Here is a 23,698-nt window from a genome sequence, read left to right as displayed (position 1 = left end):
GAGATTTGCTCCAGCGGCTGCACTTACACTGTAGTGCCCGTGTCTCTGCGCAGTTCCTCCCTGTTCTGCAGTCCTGTAATCCACATAGAGAAATGCCTGTGCTGCTCCTCTCCCTGACTGTGCTCTTGTAGTGAGACTGGAACTGCTGCTGTTTTCACTTTCAGACCAGCCTCTCTCTCCAAATCCTCTGACGTCAGACAGACTCTAAGAGCTATTTATGGAATGAACAATATAAAAGTTTCTCTAGGTAGAGCCCAGACTGCAGTTCTTTGGGATTTGTAATTTTTACACTTTTGGACAGAAAACCCCTCTAAGGGGGGGCAGGGAGGAAATAGTGGGTAACTACAGATGTGGTTGTATAAGTCCCTGGCAAAAGACAGTCCCTGTACTTTTCTGCCCATGGTATATTATATCCACACCCAGGATGTAACCGTCTGTCATCAAAGTCCCCATTTGGAAAGCGGCATTTTCCAGTCTCAGCTGTGCCTAAATAGTCTTTGAATCAAGCCTGGCAAGGAGGTCGCTCCCCCCCAACACCCTCCTAGCCCACAGCTCTCCGCTGTGTCCAGGCTTTGACTGGATTTAACTAAAACAGGAGTGAAATGGCCCTTCCAAACATCTTGTCCACATCCTCTTTCAGTTTTGCTCTAACCCCTTCCAGCTGGAATGTTTCCCCAGGCATGTGGGCCAGCTCCCTCCTAACTGCAAAATACCTTCTAGAAGTGTCTCATCTCAGATGAATACCAGCTCAGAAAATTAACTTGATCTTTGATCTCTATTATGATCTGCCTATTTGCATCTCTGTTTCTATCATTTCTTTGGTACTGTACAGTATGACATGTTTCACCTGCTGGTAAAGCCACTTAGAGTGTTACATAGAAGAGATGAGGTGCCAGAGCAAAAACTGAAGTAGTTTTTTAGCATTCGTGTTAAGCAGTAGGTGAAGAGTAAGGTGCTCTCAGGGCATAATCCTGCTGAGGCAAGTGATCATAAATTTGTACTGATAAGACCTCTTTGTTTTGCATTTAGGAGCTGAGCTTGGATGTAAGCCTGTAAGTATCAGTAGTCCTATATAAGAGATGAGGAAAATGAGGTCTGAAGCTGAAGTGATATATGTTGAAAGTCCTTGAGTGAGCCTTACCTGATCACAGACAGACCTTTTTAAGAAGTTAAAAATTTATTCAACATTCCTGGAAGAGTCTACAAATGTGCTGCAATTATAAGCAACTTATTTTTTTATACCACATCATTTGCATTTGTAAACAGTTAGAAGAAGTATGTGTCTTGGTACCACTTTTGGAGACTTGAGTGCTATTTCAGAATGCAAAGCCAAGGTTATTTTCTGTGCAGCTTACTGTCAAAACAGAATAGTTTTTTTCATATGCATATGCTTTCTCTTTTCTGCTCTGCCATCATCAAATCTGAACATGAGTCAGGGCCATTTGAAATCAATAAAATTCATCTGATCAACTTCAAAAGGCTTAAAATCAAGCTTACTCTGACATTGCCATATCATCACTATGACCAAAAGCCTTGAGATAAATTCCAGAAGAAAATCGCGTCTCTTTGAAAAGATTTCCACCCTGTACTTAAAAGATGGGTCTAAGAACCTGGCAGATGCCGGAACAAGAAAATATCCCCAGGCTCAAAGCAGTATTCTGTCAAGCAAAGGAAGGAAAATGTTTTAATATATAATGAAAAGTAGTAAACCCAGTTTCGACAACATAATCCAAGCACTGAACAAGCAGCGTAGCTGTCCTCTCTGGCTACCAGATTTGTCTACTTGTCTACTTAAGATCAGCAAGGATAATTCAGGGCATGAGTCCCCTCCCTGCCATACTGCATACTACTCTTACTGAAGATCACCCCTGGAGTTACATTGCTGCCTTTTGGCAGCTTGTCCCACAGACATCTGCAGGGAACTCTAAAGGGCAGAGTGATTCAGGGCTTCTCTGTAGGATATCAGAGCTATTCCTTAGGGGTAGTTCCACCTCACACCAGCTTTCATTGACTCAGGTCCTGTGGTTAATAAATTCTCTAAAGAACAGTAAAGGCATTTGCCTGGTGTTTGCTGAAGATGAGATGGCTATCCATGACTCCTGCTTTCTCTGTTTAATTTATCATATTGTATTACATCTTCTCCCTAGAGAGTGGAAAAGGAAGAATGAGGAAATTCTGACTATCGCACAGAAGTAAAGCACTAATAACTACAGCCTGTCCTACAGTTTGAACCAATCACAAATGGGATTTCTTTATTTCAAAAGACTTTGCAGCAAGATTGAAATGCCAAGAGATTGAAATTCTCTGTTTACCCATACATGATATGGACAATGATAGTGAAAGTTGCTATTAACTGATATCCAGCAACACATTTCCTTTCTGTCCTGAAGGGATCTGCCTCTTAACATGTTGTTGTTAAGGTAGAAACATCCACGCTGTCAGAAGTGTTACAACATTCCAGTTACTGAGGATTAAGACAGTATCTCTATGAACCTGTTGCATTTCTTTATAGAAATGAAAGGAAGAATAGCCAGCTGTATGGCTGTATATTCATAGCCTCTGCATCAAACCACGTAAGATTTACTTCTACAAGGTGCAAAAGGAGCCCTTTTTAGAACATAACACTGCAAGATGAAGACCACGAAGATCCCAAAAGATACTAGAAGCAGGCATTTTGGAGGGTGAAAATCAATTTTGTGCACTGGACCAACACAAGCGTAGGCATTACTCAGCCCTAAAAAGCAGAGAACAGAATGAGACCCTCTGCCTTACCAGCATGTGACTGATGAAGCAAGACGGCATGTGTTCCTCAGATCCAAGCCAGTCTCAATACATGTTCACATGGGCAGCTCTAGCAGTCCGGTTGTTACTCCCTTAGTGCTACATAACAAAACAATAAACCAAAGGAAATGAAACCATATTAAAATACTGTTCTTGCTGCCATAGTGGAACAGAGCATTCAGCTCTCTAGCTTAGTACACTGCCTCAAGCAGTGGTTAGATACCTGATGATTCAGAGCATGAAGAATGGAAAACACACTATATCCAGCCAGTCGTGTACAGGAATACTACATAAGAACTGGGGGTAAGGAACCTCACAGTTGATCTGTTTACAGCCAGAAGCATGAGGTTGTTTCAGATGCTGGGTTTTTTCCTTTGCACTGGTATTGCTATGAAGGTTATTTCTGCATATATTTCAATTTTGAGAACCTGCCAGTTTTTTTTTTCCAATCCACTGAAGTTAGGAAATGCAAAGTTATGGCATACGTTCAAAAGAATAGCACACACTAAAGCACACAGCCTTAGCCACACTTTTTAAATCCATGCACTGATTTTCTTTTCATTTTGCATGACAGAATCCTACTGCCTGTGTACTTTTGGCCTCCAGATATAACTCTCCACTGCACTGACCAGAGTGAAAACACTGACAGATCTCCAAGATGTCATCATTTCCAAGGCCTCAATCACTACCAGGGCTTACCAGGTGCTAGTAAACAGTTTAAGTGATGGGAAGGGAAGCCGGTGATGTGCTACAGATAGACATGTGCCAGCAAGAAGGACCAGTCTAATACACTGCCAAAGCTAACTTTGTCCTGTGCAAGGGATTTTATTCTGCGTATCAGGAAAGGGTGTAGGGAACACTTCCTGGTGTTGTATCACAGTTTACCTGAGATATCTCTTCAGCCACACAGATCATGCAGAAAATGGTGTCTGAATATCATAAACAATGCATGGCACTGGATAAACCTGTGCTTATAGCTAGACAGTGAATAACAGCATTTTAGACTCAGTTTCCTCTATTGTCAAAGTCAACAAAAAGTGACAATCAGGAGAGAGTGAGGCTCACACAACTGAAGGAGTGCTTCCAAGTGGCGCAGTGTTAGAGTAAGACTTACAAAGCCAGCACCTCTGCAGCACACTGTGACTGAACTCAGATACTGAGGGATAGATTGAACTCCCCAAACTAAATTTAGCAGCAGGCTTAGACTTTATGGACAGTACATTGGTGTAGACAGAAGGCAGAATGGGCTGAGTACAGCCTGCCTCCACTGCTGACAGAAGAGAAGGCAGGAAAGAACGAGCTCTGTCCCACACAGGGCGTTGAGGCTCAGCTCTGACTCCTTTGCAGCAGTCAACTAGACCAAAGAGAATTGAGTAGGCCAGACTATTTAGGCAGTTGTAAACCAAAATTGTTCTGCAGATATATAATATCAGTATTAAACAACTACCCAACTACCTATTGCCAGAGCTAACTTAGATTCATTCTTTTTTTTCCACTAAAATCTATATAGCAAATTCATGTTAACCAGAGTCTTTAGAGAGCTTTGTGGGACAACAGCTCATTGACTTCTTTTACACACATACTGGACTGTTGACTGTTAAAGTACAGATGCTTCAAAGAAGCCAGAGATGCAACTTTGGGGAAAAAAGTGTATGCACACAACAGACAACAATGAAGACAGAAATGCCACCAACAACATACCGTATTAACAGTAATCCTCATGTATTACAAAAGAGCAGGGAAACCTGGGCTGCAAGAAAAGTTAAATTATGTGGATTGTATAAAATTTAAGTGTCTTGATTGGCATAATTTTTTTCTTTTCTTAGACATTCTTGCTCCTTGTGAAGGATTTATTTCTAAAAGACTCCAGGAAGCCAGGAGAGTGTATTAGACAAGCAATTATCCCAAGTCACTGCCTACAATGGTTTAAAACAAAGTTTCAGAAAATCTCTTCTGTGGGCATGAATGCAAGTACACCAGTAGCCCACAGAGTTGAACCAGTAAACATGAAAGGAGTAATGATCCACAGTTAACAACATTACATTTTTAATAATATTGAAAGAATGCCAAGGTTGGAAAATCAAGTGTTGGAAAATTACAGATATCTAACACACTATGATATGCATATGTTTATCCACTAGCCATGTAAAACAGCTGTGGCAGAACATGGGATGGGACCCAGCTGGCTGCATTTTAGTTCAAGACATTTAGCTTAAGACAACTCTCTCCTTGAAACTTTTGCCACAGTTGATGTGAGCCTGATGCATGGGATGAAGCAAATATCTATAAAATGTGAGCATATAGTCAGAGCTGGTGCTGTAATTCTGGCACTTCCACACTTTCATGTGCTTTGATGTACCAATGCTTATGCTCTTTACTGTTGTTCTTTCTGTATTATTTGCTAATTAAGGAAAAACAAAACAAAACAAAACAACTACTTCCAAAACTTTTGCATATGAAAACCTACTGAATTCATATGCATAAACCTACTGAATTTATATGCATAATCCCTTACCTCTCCTGAATACAGGAATTTTACTCTACTACTTTACTGTCACACTATCCTCCTCTTTTGAAGCTGCCATTTCAAGATGAAATGCAGCTTGACCATTACATATACAAGTGTCTTCTCAGGCAGGAAAACATAATTAAGTTCTCGAGTTCTGGTTCTGAATCATAGTACAGTATTACGGACATAGGCACAAACACTTGGTACAATTATTCTTGGAAGATATATGAACTGTAGAGACTTGAGCCCCAAGTTCCATGACCAGACCAGACAAAAGTGACCTTGTGTATCCTTGGTTACCTCACCTGCAGATGAAGGAATTAAGTCAGCCTTCCTATATGGTGAGAACACAGGATCTTGGCTGATAATATCAAAAAGCATTTAATAATCTTTTACAACATAAGAAATGAAACAAGCAAACAGAACAAAATGGAACCATAACATTGGGGTGTTCTGTTTCCTTTGTACTTATTAAATATCAAAAAATGAAGAAATAATTCTCATGTGACACATATATTTATTGTGAACATATATTTCTATCAACTGCCCAATAGTCTATACAAATGAGTCAGCCCACAGGATAAAACAGAAAGCCACTGAACTCCAGATTTATTTTCTTTCCAGATAGAACAAAACCTGGTCTTATAAATGAACAAAAGTTTAAAGATAGAAAACTCATTGGAAGAATCCAGTTTTGGACAGGGCTTGGGGAACAGTGCCATATGACAGCAGTATAATCAGACTTCTGGTGAAGACAGGCAAGAACAAAAGCTTTACAAACTTATATTAAGAGCATACTGACTCTCCAGGGTCTTAGTCACTGTTGATTTAGCCATGGTTCAAGATATTCAATACCCCACAGCACCACATTTTTGTGTCCGGAGTAGAGCAAACAAAACAATGAGACACCGAACAGCTATGACTGTCCTTAGAAGAGGAGACCAGTGCTGCTTCCATATTATTTTCCCAAACACTACACAGAATCGGGACTCAAGTCCCATGAATACCAAGATTGGCATAGGAGTTTTGCAGCCTCTTTAGGAGAGGAGACATCTGTGAAGAAGTATCTTGCAGGCAGCTACAAATACTGACTTTACTGAAGACAACTGAGAGTGGGAGCGTGTCAAGGAAATGGGTCACAGTTGAGTGGACTGATCTGAGTTTGGACTCTCTTTTCTCATTGTCTTAAACTGCAGCAGATACAGAGACCAGAACTAAGGAAGGAAAGCTTAAAAGAAATTGAAATGTAGAAAAGAAAATGGGGCTGCGACAGGATTTAAAATTGCCCCTGTAGCACAAGAAGGAAAAGATGTACCTCTAGGGCACCTTAGTAGGGTAAGGGTGGAGTCACATTATGTAATAGGATGACTATTGTGTTTCACTTAATAAAAATCCATCCAAAACTTCACTAAAACCTGATGAGCTGGAAATTCTAAAAAATAAACCAGAATAACAATTCTCATATGTTTAAACCCACTGATCTTCTCAATCTCAGAATGTGTTCCTTAGGATCCCAAAGCAGTTTGAAATGAACAAATTTGGCATGCTTAGCATATACTAAGACCAAGATACAACACATTGTTAAAAGTGCTTTAAATTACTCCATTTTATTGTGATATACCCATTTACAGAAGAAGATGGACCACTGATGAAAAGCAGCAGTGGTGAACCACTTCAGATCAAACTTTGTTAACCAGTTTCCCAAGAAAATCTTTGATTTGTCATTTCCTTTGATTATTCCAAGTATAGACAGAAAGGTGACAGGCTTAAACAAACAATTTTTTAACTTTTTGTGTCATTTCATAAAATTCATGCCATAAAAAACATTACTAGCAGATTCTTGTCCTGATGAGGTACAGGAATTTTCCTAAAACGAAAAGTTTTATTCCTGAACTTTTGTTGTTGTTGTTCCAAATTAATATGGCAGTTCTAGCAAGGTATAACAATTTAATTACTTTTGGATCAATTTAGTAAAGACATGAAAGTGGAAATGTGTGTAAAACACATACATATGTTTTAGTCTCTTTGACAGAATTCTTCATTTCTCTGGACCTGTTTTTTCATCTGCAAAATGGGAATTACAGAATTGAGTGCTTGACATGGATCCTGTGTGGTTATTGTCATTCCTCTTGGTAAAGATCTGTGAGCTCCTCAGACTGGAAAAACTGATGAACAACAAATTTAGTCACTGTTTGTGTATCTGGTACACAAGTGTGGATGAGATGTTGAAGAACAATCTTACATGAAGGTGCTCCTTGTTTTACCTTTCTCTGTTCTTGGGAGTACCTGATTTGACGTGGTTTCAGATAATTTGTTGCACCTGGGCTAAAGACAACAACCAAGCAATTATTCATATTTCTGATGATTGTGCTTGTCTTCTCAGATACCTTAATAGTAGGAAAATACTTTTCTGTGTGCATGTCATGTCATGTTAAACTAACATAAGTCAGATGGACCTTGCTTACAGAAGAGAGAAAATCACTGGTAGGGATGTAAATAAGTAAGTCTTTGTACACTTTTTTGATTTGGGATGCCAAATGTGTTTTTTTCTTAGGACAGGAAATATGCATATACAAGGCAAGGGTCATAAAGACCAAAGCAGTCAGATGGATGCATAAAATACAAGATGTAGTTTTTCAGGGACTACATTTGCTGAAACATGTCTCAAATATACAAGTGGAAAAGGCAGTAACAGAGAATGCCACTCATCTCTCTTAATTTCCAGAATTCAGAAGTCCTTATTCTTGCTTTCAGAATGAAAGGGCTGCCCGGTTGTGAACAGCTTGATCAAGTTCTCTACACTTCTCTGCACATTCCACAGCAGCTGTTATGAAGTTCTTCCTGCAGGACTTCTATACAGTAAGAATGAAATGCTGGTTCAGAGCCACTCAATATGGAAAATTTCTGGACCTACTGGTACAAGTTCACATGCAGATAGACAAGCTGAAACCCTGCAGCACAGACACTTTGTACTAGTATTCTCAAAAAAGATGACAGAGAACATTGAATTTAGTCTTACTTCTGGAAAAACAAACAAAACAAACAAACAAGCAAACAAAACTTATTTCTATTCTCATAAGTATTTTCTATGTCAACATGGAGAGCTCTATGGATAAGAACTTTGCTTTCCTAGACGAAGGAGTACTGTCTGGTTCAGGACTGTTTTTAACAGGAATCAAGCTACCAGATATTACTAACAATAAAAAAGCAAATGTTTCATCATCAAACATTAATAATTTAGAACTGGCAAACTGTATGGATAGACATATCTTGTTTGATTGATATTTTATTGAAGAATTAAGATGCTAAAATGGAAGGATGCCAGAGATTGAGACATAAGCAGTATCAACAGTGATCAGGGCCAGGCTTGAGTAAAGGACAGATACAGATACAGCTGCAAGGGTACCACATTCAGGGTTGAAGAGGATTAAGGCTAGAGGCTTCACTGGCTAATGTCAGACACTCCAAAGTATAAGTTGCAGTTGGGAGAAAGAAAAAGGTAGGGCTAGAAACAGTTCTGTTGGTGGGTAAAAAGGGCCCTGGCTGAGCAGGAAGAAAAACAATTCAGGATTAAGGTTCTGGGACAAAGTTATGATGAAAAAAGGGACTGTCTGGGTTCTCTCATAGATGTAATTGGTAGGGTACTCCACAGATCATGTGGTAGTCTACAGCAAGTCTGGATTATACAGCATTCATTCTCAAGGAAATTCATTATGGCCGTCTGTGGAACTGGTTATACCTTACGTAGCCATAAGCAGGGCTTAGTAATCAAATTGCAAACTGATGTGTACTCTAGAGTATTTCTTTGTGGGTGTATTTGCTCAGTATTTTGCTCATTTTTTAACGAAAACACAAGTTGCTCATAAGAAAAATGCTCAAAGCATCTGAATACTCAATGGTCTATAGCTGACGTAGATACAATTATGCCATATAATGTGAATTATATTAAAAGAATTAAACTATTATAAAATCATAATAATATTATATGGTTGGAGGGGAGGCAAAAGGCCTTTTCTAAAGCCTTAAACACTTGATAAGATAAAAATAATACCAGCTTAAGTGATTAAAAAAATGCATTGAGGGCTGAAAGGTAGGGCAGGGCCAGTGAACCTGCAGGAAGAGACTGGATTCATCGTGTGGGAACAGCTGAAGAGTGAATCACAACTAACAAAGTACCAACTAAGTACCGGCATGGATGCCTGGCTTACTTGAAAAAGCTGAATGAAAACACTTTTGCTTCCTCCCCACCTGTGAAACCTGATGAAAACTGGTCTATATCACACTCAGTCACAGTAGCCCTCTGAAATCATTCCAGAAACACAGGACCACGGGAGTACTGTAAAGTTTGGAAACAGTTGAGGGGATCACAAGTGCGTGGTTTCCTTCATGTAGAATCAAGGCCTCTGAGGATAATCAATTTATCTGAGAGACCAGCCATGAGCATCCTCAGAAACCAGGGAATGTAAAAGCAATCCAAATGCAGGAGCATAATTAGGAAGTGGTGAATGAAGTATTCTGTAACAGTTCGTGCTGGCAGAAGAGCACAAAGCAGCTAACTGGGGCAAGGATATTTTTTTTAAAACAAATAGCTTGACCAGCTTCTTTTCTTCACACTAGTGTTACAAGTCTGATTTTGTTAGTATCTGTAAATCTCTTTGAGAACTTCCAATGGAATTTACTATTCACGTTTTAAAAAAATATTATATAAAGGAAAAGTTACAGTGCCAGAATATATACAATGAATCTATGGGAAATCATCATTCTTCCATGTTTCAAGAATTGTTTGACAAGTTTTAAAATTATTTCCCTGGGAACTGGTCTGGCTTAAATGTGTTTATCCTTTTCCTTTTGTTAGCTTATGTTTGCATTTACTGTCTATTAATAATAGATGAACACAACAGCCTAAGGTACTTAATTCTTTTATGAACTGTAGATAATTCCACATTTCAGTCCTACATAACATCAACAGCATAGGGAAAAATGGAATGTGGCAAGAAGCCCAGGAACAGGCAAGTTGAGTTGGACTGGGAATCAGCTGGAAGGATAATAATCCTTCAAGCCAATATTCATTAAGTAATTTCATGTGCAATGGAAGAAAATTATGATACACACTTGGCACCTGGAGACTTTAAAATGTTACAAAAAGTATTTCAATAACTGTACAAATTGTTTAACGATTGTGATACAAAAGAATTATTTCTAAGACGTCTTATGCCAACATGATTCAGTTTTACTTGATATTATTCTGAAACTCCAATAAGTATTCTAAAGAATTGCTTATCAGACAGTTTAGCTGTTTTCTGAGATGTTATACAACCTTTCCGACCATTTTTCCTCTAGCAGACATCATTTGGACTACATCCAAATCACATCCACTTCAACAATGTGAGATTAAACTTCTGGAGATGCTTTAATGTGCGTTAAGACCCAGGTAAGGCCTACAAATGCATGCAAAAACATCACAATTGTAAAATAGAATTTAAGATGTTCAATAACTAATAAAAAAGGCAGTTTAAAAAACAGTGTACTTAAACTGTCCTTTTGGATTAATTTCATGTCTGTTCCTAAACTATTTATACTGAGCCAAAATAACATTATCCCTTTCCAAGGTAAGACGTTTAATTCCTTTTGTGGCTCATGATTTGCATCAAACTATATGTTTTACTTATGCAACTTTTTTCGATAAACCATTCAATAGACACTGCAAATAACATGAGATCCATTGAAAGGTAAATGTTATATTAGTAGTAAAAATTTAGTTTGTTAGACTAGGCATGTAGCTCACCTAGAAGGACAATTTCTTTCTCTAAAGTGATCTAAAGATCACTCAAATCATTCTCTTAAGTGAAATTATTGGGGTATCCCATTTGACAATGATCAGTCCTACTCCATACATTAAGATTTCAGTTCTTCAATGAAAAAGGTATTGTTTACCTTAAAGTAGACAGTAGACAGGGATTTGGTTTTGTTTCCTTTCTTTTTCAAGTAACATTTCCTGTTCATGCATCTCAGTGAACAAGACTTGACATCTGTAAAGACAAAAACTTTTATAGGGAGTCCTCTTCACACATTTTACTAGATTTATACAATTGGAAAAGTTCTTTTTTTCCTTTGTTCACAAAAATTACAGCTTCAATGACAGTAACTGTTGAAAATCTTATCTGTTGTGTTCAAGTGACTATCTATGTGCTAGTCATTTGCAAGAAAAACTATGTTCTGTAGAAGATCTCAAAAAATGAATTTATGTACTGCTGAAAGTTGTTATTTGTGGAGGCAATCTGATAGATGTACTGACCTACGTTTTCAAATACCATATCTAGTAGTTGATGTTTATTAGCTTTTGAAAAATTTGGCTGGAGTGTGTACAAACCATTGCCCTCTCCTGGGGGTCACAGAACAACGCAAACTTGAAGAAAAACTACAGAGGTCCTGATTTTGTGAACAGTATCTCCAGTAAAAGATGTACTTTAGATTAATAATAACAACGTGAATAAATGCTGCTGGTATGTATTTGCCTGGCAAATTACCTTCAAGGTCTCTAGGAACCTAACTTTCTGAAACAAGGATTCATGGCATGCAAAGTATTGTCAAATTTATAACTCGCCATCTTGATTACAAACAACAGGTGAAAGATCAAGATTCTTGACAGTGCTTACAATAACACTTTGCTTCACTAAAGAAATAATGGAGTTAAAGTGCAGCACAGTTACTAACTTAGAAATGAGGGTTTATTCTATTTTCAAATTTGTCCAATTTACCTTTGTGTTCTTCAGTCAAATATGAAAACCAGGTGAAACACACACTGTTGCTTGTGCTTGTAATCTCAGAGTCTTAGATTCAGCCTTAATTTGAAGAGGATTTCATTCCAAATGCAAGGGAATTGAAACTCACTAATTTGTTACATGCTTGGGGATTTTTAAGTGAAAGATACTAAGAAAGCCTAAACAACTAAATACATAATCCATGGCCAAGACAGAGATATAAGAACAACATTGGGTAAATAAACATTTTGTATTTTAATATAGTGACTCAGACAGGAAGTCTCCTTCTTCACATTGGCAAACAACTGATGTCTGTAGTCCCTGGATACCAACCCTTACCCATTTAGAGGATTTCTCAACTGTAGATGGACAACATCAACATGTGACAAAATCACCCAGCCTTAAATGTATCAGGCATTTGAGACTTGAATAAGACTTGAATAAGCAACAGTAGTTGGACATTGGGGTTGGGGGCGGCGGGGGAACAAAAACAAAGAAGACCAACCAACAACAACAAAAAAAACAACCCCACAAAAAAAAAAAAACACCCCACACAAAAAAACCCAAACCAAAACAACAAAAAAACAAAAAAAACAAAAACAAACAAATCAACCAAACTAAAACTATTTTTTGCCCTTCATTACTTGAAAATGTGTAAACTTGTAAAAAGAAAAAAAGATTGTAAATACTGTTGCAATGTGCTTAAATAAAGGCTATTCTATTTGATCTCAAACACTTCAAGAATACTTCTTAATTTTACATTGCTTTGATGTTAGTCTTATACAAGTTTGTTTGTTCGTTTACTTTTAAAATACTGCTTTCTGTAGCTACTGTGATGTTGTATATTTCAGTAATATCATGCATATATCCCACCTATTCACAGAATTGTATTGGGGGGAAACAACATTCAAAACCAAACTGGGCAAACCAGCTGATTTGCAAGTGGTAGCACACGAATACATTTGCACTGATTTGTGCATTGACCTGTTTGTTCCTTGTTTACAACAATACACAAATACATGGCAAGTTTAGTGGGAAGATTGGTCTTGGTCTCTTAAGGTATTTGGTGGCTTGTTACTGAAGACGCAATCTTCTCTGGCTACACTTGCAGGCTGTGCTTGCACAACTGGACACATTACTCAATTTCTCAATGTCTTAATTTTCTCATCTAAGAAAAGGTCATCTACCAACTCTGCAGCTAAATGTGTTAATGTCTGGCATGCCTGGCTGGAGCGTATTATTATATCCACACTGAAGCACCTGTGAGCCTGTGTAAGTACTTATGTGTGCTCATTATGGCAGCTTCTTGAGATCAGTGCACCCAGGAAGTAGGAATTCCCTTAGTTTTAGCTATGCTGTGCTACTTAGATTGTGATGCAAAATTTTGTTTCCTTACAGAGAGCCTTCATCGCACTGTAGATACAAGATTCTCATCTAGTCACCTACTCAAGTACTAGTTGTCCCATCCTAATCCATCTTCTAATGACAGCAGCTATTATTCTTCTGTATTTTTCTTAATCAGTCACTCTCCTATGTCTCTCAACTTTCCCCATACTAACACTGTACTTCATTCTTTTCCAACCAAATAACAGGCAGAACAAAAAGCCCTCAAGCGGTCTGCTACCTTTGTTTCCCTTTGCCTCCAAAGCAATACTTAATTTTCCCCTCTTAATTTTTACATTAGCTAAAACATGCAGCTTATTTTTATTGTCTGGAGTTCTCCTTAACACTTATGCCCTAGCGCTTCCTCCAATATACATCCCTGCATCATGCCCTCTATTTGCACTTAATCATAATTGTAAAACTGAGACCCAAGCCTTTATCTCTACACTTTTGAACTACAAAACTTAATTTTACTCCATGTCTGTAACCACCTTTCATCACATACTTGCATTTTACTCCTACCTGGCCCCAATGAAAGAAATCCTCTTTCCACTCTGAACACAACACACAGACTCTAAGAATTCTATTGCTAATATCATTCTTTGGGTTATCACCTCAATTACGCTGCACATAATTGTGCCTCTTCCGGTAACTCTCCTTTATTGCATTACTTTGTCTTTAAGGCCCTTGTCCATTCTGGAACACCTGATGCATGGCTAAGTTGCAAATAGGTTTCTGTCTATCATGAACTGATAGTATCAGCTTCATGTTACACTTTCAAACAAATTTTACTTGCTTTCTACTGTCTTAGATTTCATTCCCAAAAAGACCTCTTTAGAAAAATCTGTAAAGTTACATAACTGTCCTTTAAATCCTCTTTATGGTAATGTTTGTACAACAGCTTGATAGGAGAATCCTAGCCTCTGACTATTGTGCTAGTATTATCCACCCTATTTCCTTTTAATTTCCTTTTATTTATCGCCCCCTGTGCTAAACTTGGATAGCAAGAGCCATTTGGTACAGGGATGTTTCTCTTTTTTTTTTTTTTATTTTTTTAATCTCTAAACCTACACAGTGCCCAACAAAACTTCTAGTCCACAGCTTCAATTTCTAAGATTTATTACAAATCAGTGATAACTAATAATCATGTTTCATAATGGTCTGTTAAAGCTGAGGGGATTGTAATCCTCTTCAAAAAAGAGCATACCCAAACTAATTATACATTTACTATAAAAGGAATTATTTGTTGAGCAGAACTGAACACAAGAATCTAAATTTTTCACCAGTTTTCAGATACAAAAAAAACCCAAACCCCACAGCCTTTTCTGCTCATGGTCACCTAGAATTTTATCTGTCCCCAGGTCAGAGACAAATCAATAATGGGCTTTGGAAGGTTTCATGGCAAAATAACAAATAGGAAAAACTATAATGCTAGAGATAAATGTGGGAGGGAGGTAGAGAAAATTGTGCAGATAACATCAGCATTGCATTAGAAGTCTCCTGCTAACACTTCTTACATTGTAGTTTGCAACAAAGGATGCAGTTTACCATTCAGAAGGCCAGAAATAACCCCAACAAACCAACACAACAAACAAAACAAAATGAAACATACTTAGAAAAAATATTTGTTGCCTGTTGCAGTCAGAGTCCTAAGGACCCTAAATTACTCCATGGAATTTCAGTTTACTCTAAAATAGACAAAAAAATACAAACATATATGTATACATGTATGCATATACATAAACCCTTGGGAGGATATTTTAAGGTTTTCTGTCTTGAATGAGGCTACCAAGACACATTTCTAGGAAACATATAAGTGTGTCTGGTATGAATGTCAGAACAGCAGCAAAATTTTAGGGTCCTTTCCAAATGAGACTCTGACACACATGAAGCTGTAGGACAGTTTCCTAAGAAACAGATTGTAACAGTAGCATAAAAGACAGAAACATACCTGCTCTTCTCATGGGGCTGGACTAGTAAAAGCTGAATAAGACAGTTTATATGACAGGATTAACCATTTTAATACTGAATACATATGCAGAAAAGACAAAGGTCTTTGGGATGATGCCTAAAATATTAAAAAATATTGCCACAACTTTTTCACATTCAAGTATAGAAACATAAGTTTCCATACTACCATGCCTTTTACAAATAAAGGTTGTACTCTTTCTGGCAGAGCTCATATAACATACTCAACAGATACTATGCATATATTTAGGCCAAGTTTCAGATCTTAAGTTCTGGTCATTTAGGAAGAGTTTCTGGTCATGTAGAAGAAACACATTTGGCACAAATGTTTCCAGGAGTTGGATGATGAGACAAACTCAAACTTTGGCAAGAGCTTTGGCCCTTCATCCTGTCCAGTTGATCTGTGGAAAGATTTTAATGTTCTAACTTCTAATCATTATCTCAGCCAAATGGCATGATATTTGCCAAGAATAAGTAAGGTCTATGAAAAGTAAAACTTCAGAAAAAGAGAAGACTTGAAAGTTTGAGCTATTATAAAACTTACAAGGCTGTTTACTTGGAAGCATATTAAGTTGCTAGGTGACATAATGGAGTAGAAGTTCACAGAATCACAGAATGTTAGGGATTGGAAAGTTCTTCAAATGCCAGCTCCAGTATATAATGTGACCCATATTATTTTTTTAATCGGGAGAAAACTACAACAGTAAAGGCAGATGGTTAGTTGTGATGTTGTAATTCTTAAATCAGAATGCAATGGCTGACCTTTTTAAAACATGTAATTGCCAGATCCCATAACTCATAAACTCACATAGTTGTTTCAAGCCTATAGGTTGCTTGTGTTCTGTGGGGCACTTTCAAGTACTGGAGCTGAAAAAAGCTTGACACTTATTTCTGAGGCTTAGTAAATGCAATTGCCAAAAATTCTTCCCAGAGAAGACAAAAAGAAGACCTTAAACATAGTAAATTCAAAGCAAACAAGCAAACGAAAACTTTTCAGGTCTCCAGTATAAGATGCAATCCATCTCTAGACCAGTACATTAGCCAGAATAGTCAGCTGACACCTTCAGGCTCCATTTTCCAAGACTTTCTTCAAAGGTCTGAGAAATACAAATGCCGAAAACATCTCTGTAATCAGCTCTTCACCTCTAATGAGAGACCTCTTTTCCAAATCTTACAAAAAATTTAAAAACCAGTTTAGTACTTCAGCTAGGCTTCAAGAAAAGATTCCTTTTAATCAGCAACTCTGTAACTGTGGATTTAAAAAAATGGCTTTTGTCCATTGTATTTCTCTTGTATCTTTCTAACTTATTTTCTCTTATAGGTTCCAGCAAGCACTGGACATGGTGTGTAGATTCATCACAGTGGGGACTCTACTCAAGTCCCTGTTCATATGAAAATTAAGTTGTATCATGGAATAGTGAAGAGATTGAGATAGATGTCTTAATCTTTCTTGGCTAATGAATGCTTTGTGTTATTTGGGGTTTTTTTGTAATTATTGTGTTAGTTGTGTTATTTTTACAGCTTCAAAGAAAATAATTATTTTAATTAATCTTTTAATTAGCTTTTAAATGTTCCGAATAGTTTCTGTCTTCATATATACCTGTACATACTACTTTGATCATTTACACCACTTTTCCAGAAAAAGAATGCTAGTTTAGAAAAATTTCCCTGGGACTAACGTCTGTGAAAAGGTAGCAGTCGTTATAATACCTACATTACTTCAGCAACTAAGATACTACAAAGTAGTATTATTACAAGATATTAGGAGACCAGTTTTTTTAAAAGGTCTCCTTATGTCTTCATTATTAAATGCCTGTCTCTCAACAGTTGCAAATATGGGAGCCTGCTACACATTTTAGCTCCCACAATGGCACAAATTTTCCCCTCTTTGACACTTTTCAAATCCTATACAAAATTACTTATATGTAAGAAAGTTGTAACTCAAGGACAGAAAAAAATTGAGGCTATCTATTTTGAAATTGGAAGTGTCTTTAAAGCTATGAAATCTAACCTTTTGTATTACAGACAACATAAAACATTGTCCACTAATTCCTAAACTCCAAATTGATAATTTCTTATAGAATCTCTCTCAGGGACAGAATTAACTCCTTCTGAAACTGCTTTGAACCTCATACAGTACTTATCAGCATTTCTTGCTCCTAAGCAGAAGTTGTATTCAACCTACTGAAACAAGTGCAGACAACACCTGACTTTGATTTTAAGTTGCTGGGATGACTGAACCAAGTGAGGAACTTGTCTTTTTTTTTTCGCTTTCTTGACCATACTTGAGTGTATGAGTTTGCCTTAAGAGGATGAGATAGAATGCTCTACCTCCAAGCATCTCAGCCTTCTGGTAGGCAATTGTGCTATTGTTCAATTTGAAGCAGCAAACAACTTCCTTTGCTGCCACTGCTATATTATTTTGAACTTCAGGTTTAAATGCCTCAGAAGCTCTACATGAAAATTAAAACCATGGCAATGAGAGTTAGAAGAATCATATTCAGCTTCTTACTGTCTTCTGTATTGGACAAGCTGAAGTAGACAAAGACATTAGAGACTAGGAAAATGAGAATCAGTAAAATGAGAAGGGTTGATTTCTTACAGATGAAATGAAGACCTAAAGATGCACAATAAGATAAATAATGAAGATGCAGAAGTTCTTTGATTAGGAGATTTTTATTTTATATTTTCTCAGAAATGTGCAGCTGTTGACTGATCTAATTAGGAACAGTGAATGCCCTGTAGCTTTTCAAGCTATGACGTTTCCCTGCAGACTAAAATTTACAACTGAGAGCATGTTTTTTTTTAACAAGTTCCAGATTATCCATTGATAGTGACCTTATACAGAAGACAGGCGTACATTACATCCAGGCAGGGAAATATTAGCATGCTTAAGTCCACAAAATAAGGTGAAGGTAAGTTCCATCAAGTGACTTGGGGGAAGAGAAAGTACTTACACTGGTTTTGCCTTCCCATTCCTAGTATGGTTTTAGAACAATGTTTCAGTGATCTGGGTCAAGCCTCTGCTAAAAGAAGTGATCACATCGTACTCTTTCAGAACTTTATCATGTTTTTTCCAGTATCCAAAGGGAACAATTGAGCACCTCATGCCTTAAATTTTCTTCTACTTTCCAGTGCGCATTTATTCACATTAAATTATTTTATTTTTTTCTTATGTCTGTCTTAGGAGATTTTTTTACTTCCACATCAGTTCCCAATAGTGTATTTATACACGCAAACAGCCTTTCATTTAGCCTTTGCTAAATAAATCAAGTCCTACTGGTCTGTTCTCTTACAGCAAAACCTCCATCAGCCTAATCATTCTAGTAGCCCTCGTATAAAAAGCTCAAAGAAATAAAAAGACCTGACCATAAACACACACAATAAGTATTCTTGAGGTCTCACCAGGACTCTGTACACAGTGTGAATGCTTTATTTCCTTTGTAGAATACATTCTCAATTCATTGAAGAACGAACCACAGCTGCCTTTTTTCATTGGCAGCTGTCATGTGGACTTCCATAACCAGAAAATCTTCTGACACTTCTGGCTGAATGGGTTCCAGATTGTAGCAGAATGTGCTGTCATTAGTTCTCAGTCCTACATGCCTGCCTGATTTTGCAACTCACACCACATTTAATGGTTATCTATACCTATTCCTCTAATCCTTACAGTCATTCATCTTCTCCTAGATATTTTGATCCTTTTCAGCACATATGAATATCAGGCCACATCATCAGAGTTTAATTAATAAACACTACCATTTTTGGCACAAAGTTATTAATTAAAATATTACATAAGATCTGCCTCCTCACAAAGGTCTACTGATAATTTCCGTAGAGACCAAGAATACCGTTTTTCTTAACAAACTATAATAGATCACCTTTAACTAGGTTCTCACCCATATTACAATTTTTCCACTGATCTCCAATCTTCTGCAGTCAACATACTACATAACCCACTCAAGAGGAAAACCTGGGTAATTTTGATGCTCAAATTAATGATACAGCTTTTGTTTTGCAGAAGTACCAGCAAGTCTAGAGTGCTAGCTCTGAGCTGGGTGTCACTGGGCTAACACGCTCTTCTTGAAGGCAGGGTATTGTGGAACACAACACAGAAGCACTCCAGCATTTCTGCAAGGATGGCTGTGCAATAAAAAAGGTATTTTAAAATATCTGAGAGTCCTTTCTGTTATCTCTGTTCTTCTTTTATTGCACAAGTGACCATTCTGCAGGTGGCCCAGTATTCCTTGTCACTTTTCAGAAATTCAGACTATGTTTTTATGCTGGAAGCAGCCTGAGTCTGAGACAGCTCACTGACTTACCTGTGCAGGCCATATCACATTCAGACTAGTTCTATGCAAACCTAGTTGGGTGTCTCTTCACTATGCCAATGGTTCAGAGTTCACCACTCAGACTTCTTGTTGAAGGACACCTAAAGCCTTTGCAGATCAGACTTGGTCCCAAAAGTAATACAGTCTCATTACTCAACTCCATATGCCAGCTACTGAACACCAGTCAGTAGCAGTGTCTCAATGTCCCTTGCCCAGTTAATTAAAAACCTACCTAAGCTGCTAAATAACAAGGGTTACTTACATTTGAAGTTTTCCAAATATGCTGTGCTCTCCTGCGTCTCTTTCAACACAAAACAAAAGAAAACAACAAAAACCCCATGGTTCCTGGTCCTTTAATTAACTATCTCAATTATTTCAGAATTCTGGGACTGAAATTGACTACTCTTCCCTCCCAAATCCCCGTCTCCCATTCAATGAACCCTGTGAGCTCTGCTTCCCTCTTGGCTGCAGTTATTTCCCTCTCACACTTCCTTCCTGTTAGTCACTTCTGCCTCTGACATCACTTTCAGCATCCCCATCCCTACTGAGAATGGGCAAATTTGTTTTTTTTTGTAGTTTTGGAGCAATGCTGAGAAGATATTCACTATTTATTCCATTATCACATTCCAATGTCCTTCTCTATTTAATTGCTGAGTAATATTTTCCATTTGTTTTCATTTTTACCCTTTTGACTTTTGCACTTGACTTTAGTCCTTTTCCATTTAATTCCCTGAAGCCTCACTACTTATGCCTCATACGCTTTCTGAGACAGTCATGTGTTCAGTTGGGACATAAAACCTTTCCCCTACTGTGTTTCTTATTTGGAATACAAGTTCAACATACTTTTACCATATATGAGTTAAAGGAACTTTTACAATCCTCCGTAATAAAGTCCCTAGTTTTCCACATACTTTAAATTAGTGAGTTGTAATTACTGTAATCTGGTCTTTACCACTGTGTCTCACCAAAACTAATGCCAAAACACCATCATGTTGTTTGTGTGACTCTTTGGTAACCACTTCACAAAAAAAACAGGCTCCTACTATTACTTCTGTGCAAGTTTAGCTCTCATAACAAGACAACACCATGTATTTCCCACTAGCACTTTTTTTCAGAACCTTTTTTATATTAGAATTTTAAAAAATTGATGTTATCATTGCATGTGATCTCGGTAATTTCCCCCCAATTTCCCTTGCTGATTTAGCTGGTTAACAACGGACACTTCCCTGGAAGCAAGTGTCCTCACACGGGTGGTGTCAGGCAGGAGAGGGCCGGGCCGCCTGGACACACGGGTAATGCACAACCCCACGGATCATTCGGGGAACTTCTTCTGGTGTGCCAACAGAGCGACCCACACACAACCTAAACCCCGCAGCCCTCGGCCGGGCAGTGCTCACAAGTTCCCTTTTCTCTCAGCCACTACACTTTGGCCTCGGGGAGAACAGCCGGTGGGGATTTACCACTCAGAGCCAAGCAGGCGGTCACCCACCGTCGCGGACGGCTGCCACCCCTCGTAGGTGGCACCCGGCTGCTCGCTCGCTCGCTCCCTCCCTCCCTCAAGCCCCGCCAGAGCCCCCGCGGGCGTGAGGGGATCCCGAGGGTGCCAGGTGCACGCTGGGTAGCGTGCCGTGGTTACCGTTGCTAGGCGAGCGGCGCCGCCGGCTTCCCCACGCTCGGAGGGCGGCGATGGTGAAGGAAACCATCCGGGTGTACGCGCGGGTGAAGCCGCTGGGCAGGCGGCAGCAGGCGGGGGTAGGATGGGGAGCCCGCTGCTATGCGTCCGCGGGGTGGAATGGGGCGGCTGAGGCGAGACACAGGGCGGCCCGGGGGCCTGAAGGCGGGAGGGAGCGGGCGGTGGCCGTGAACCCTGTGCAATGGCCGCGCCCGCCAGCCAGGCCGGCTTGTGAGGGCTGAGGGGTTTACGTGATCGGGTGCGGAGCGGAAAGCCACAGCCCTGTACTGTTCTGCGGAGCCTTAAGTTGACAAAATCACCAAGTACAGGAGCGTAGACTGTAATTATTGGGGGAGGGGACGAGGAACTTCTTTCCTGTCTGGTTGTTAGAGAAAGGCTGCACAGGAAAAAAACATTTGATACTGGTCACTGGGTTTATGCAGTTCAACACTGTTCTGAACTTGGGAGGGGAATGTGTAGCTCCCAGTCTTTAGCTGTCCTTGCAAGGCATAATAAAGATAATGAAAACGTTCCTCAGAAATTGTGCGTTTAGGTCTCTTCATTGTCCTCTCATTCTAAAACAGCTCTACTCATTCTGTTAGTCTTTCCTAATGTGTTCTTCCAGGTTTTTTTTAGAGGGAGTTGCAATGGGGGCTGTGCTTTGCTTTTTATAACAGCTCCCATATTACAGTCATTTAGTAAACTAATTACGTCAAAGAGGCTATGTTTCTGTTTCAAATCTTGTTGTAGTGTTTACATGGTAACAAACAGGATGGTGTTAGAATGTGGTTGTTTTGTTGTATAATAGCTGAAGGAGGATCTGCACGTGTATCAAGGGCTTTTGAAGTCAGCAAAACTATTCTGGGTTGCAATGTTGTTTTCTCACACTGATTAGCCAGGGTACACAATGCAATTCATGTTAAGTTTTTCTTTAGTCAGTTGCAGGTGGTAAGCTTACATAAGTGTTATATCCAAGGGCTCTGCTGTTCTATTGGTAAAACTATTTTGTGAATTCATATCCATGCTTTTTAGATTTATTCAGTTGACAATGACGAGAAATCTCTATCCAGTCTGGAGATTATTGTGCCACGTGATTTAGCAGATGGGTTTGTCAATAATAAACAAGAGAGCTACAAGTTCAAGTAAGTTAAAGTCTTATCTTTGTATCTTCTGCCTTTAGTGATTGATGTCACTGTGTAGTGATACAAATCTATAGAATCTGGAAAAACCTATTCTTAAATCAAACTTTGGTATAATTAGCTTTATTTTTATACAACTCCACTAACAAGAGGAATACTTCAGTATATTATGCTGTGCACCTGAATGAGTTTGATAGCATTTGATAAAGGTGTGGGGGTTTTGTTTATCCATTGCATGTTATTACACATTTCTAAGTCTTATCTCAAAAAATGCATCTTCATTTAGCAGTTCTTTCATTTTTACAGTTTGTTTTGAATTTGCATATGAAAATTGGTTGCAGAATAGTGCGTTCTCTTGTGATCTACTGAGTTGGCATAGGCTGGCTAAAGACATCTTGATGCTCCGTTTAAAAATTGTTTCAGACATAACCAAAACACTGTAAAGAAAACCAAAGATTGTTGAAAGAAAAAAAAATGCTTGTAGAATGTAAATTGTTTTTAGAAACTAAAAATAAGTATTAGAAATATCAAATATTTTTATCTTTTCAACAGAAAACTTGGAGACAACATTGCAACATTTTGATGAGGAAGAAAACCAGATGTATCCATAATTACTATGTTGAGATTGTCTTTTTCTAATTGGAATATTCTCTATGTTTTATAATACCAAACCAAGTAAACTTGTTGCTCTTTGGTATTAAAAAAGAGAGCTCCAGATAAACATCTGCAGCTCAGAGTGATGTCATTTTACATCAGCTGAGGAAATCTGTTCTGCTTGGGAAGAGAGGAGCTGCCTTTTCCAAGTAGATTAACATGTGAATCTAGTTTAGGTCGCAGATGCCCTAGCCAGCCCTAATGAATGCTGGTTTTTCTTCTGACTTTATCACTTATTAAAAGGTCTGCAGAGTTGGATTTTGAGAAGCACTATGCCTTACTTATAAACCAATGCAAAAATAACAATATGGAGTAAGCATATTTTTGGCCATAAAATTCATGCTTTAATGCAGTCTGTCTATCCTGGTCGTTTCAAGCATTCATGGAATCACAGAATGTTAGGGATTGGAAGGGACTCAAAAGATCATCTAGTTCAATCCACCTGCCGGAGCAGGAACACCCAGATGAGGCTACACAGGAAAGCGTCCAGGCAGGTTTTG

The 23,698-nt window shown here is 38.4% G+C and overlaps 2 protein-coding genes across 16 annotated transcripts in view; one reads left to right on the top strand and one right to left on the bottom strand.

Moving 5' to 3' along the window:
* DAAM2 (dishevelled associated activator of morphogenesis 2) overlaps positions 1–21,509 on the bottom strand; it is a 232,962-nt gene extending 211,453 nt beyond the window's left edge. For 4 of the 9 annotated variants that reach the window (XM_065058136.1, XM_065058144.1, XM_065058135.1 and 1 more), the window contains exon 1: positions 28–182. The gene's annotated coding sequence lies outside the window, so the exon portion shown is untranslated. Of the gene's footprint in view, positions 1–27; positions 183–2,772; positions 2,792–11,224; positions 11,320–21,369 lie in introns of those variants that run through there. The other 5 variants (XM_065058137.1, XM_065058141.1, XM_065058138.1 and 2 more) reach the window with 5 other exon arrangements.
* KIF6 (kinesin family member 6) overlaps positions 21,352–23,698 on the top strand; it is a 148,652-nt gene continuing 146,305 nt past the window's right edge. For all 7 annotated transcript variants that reach the window (XR_010471542.1, XR_010471545.1, XR_010471543.1 and 4 more), the window contains exons 1-2: positions 21,352–21,485; positions 22,438–22,547. Coding sequence is in view for 3 of the 7 variants with exons in the window: in XM_065058147.1 (XP_064914219.1) it covers positions 21,420–21,485; positions 22,438–22,547 (176 nt within the window). In the remaining 4 variants the exon portion in view is untranslated. The remainder of the gene's footprint in view (positions 21,486–22,437; positions 22,548–23,698) is intronic.

Source organism: Columba livia, chromosome 3 (assembly GCF_036013475.1).
Source record: "Columba livia isolate bColLiv1 breed racing homer chromosome 3, bColLiv1.pat.W.v2, whole genome shotgun sequence".
NCBI lineage: Eukaryota > Metazoa > Chordata > Aves > Columbiformes > Columbidae > Columba > Columba livia.
Note: the sequence above shows the minus strand (reverse complement) of the source record. Positions and strands in the feature narration are given on the sequence as shown.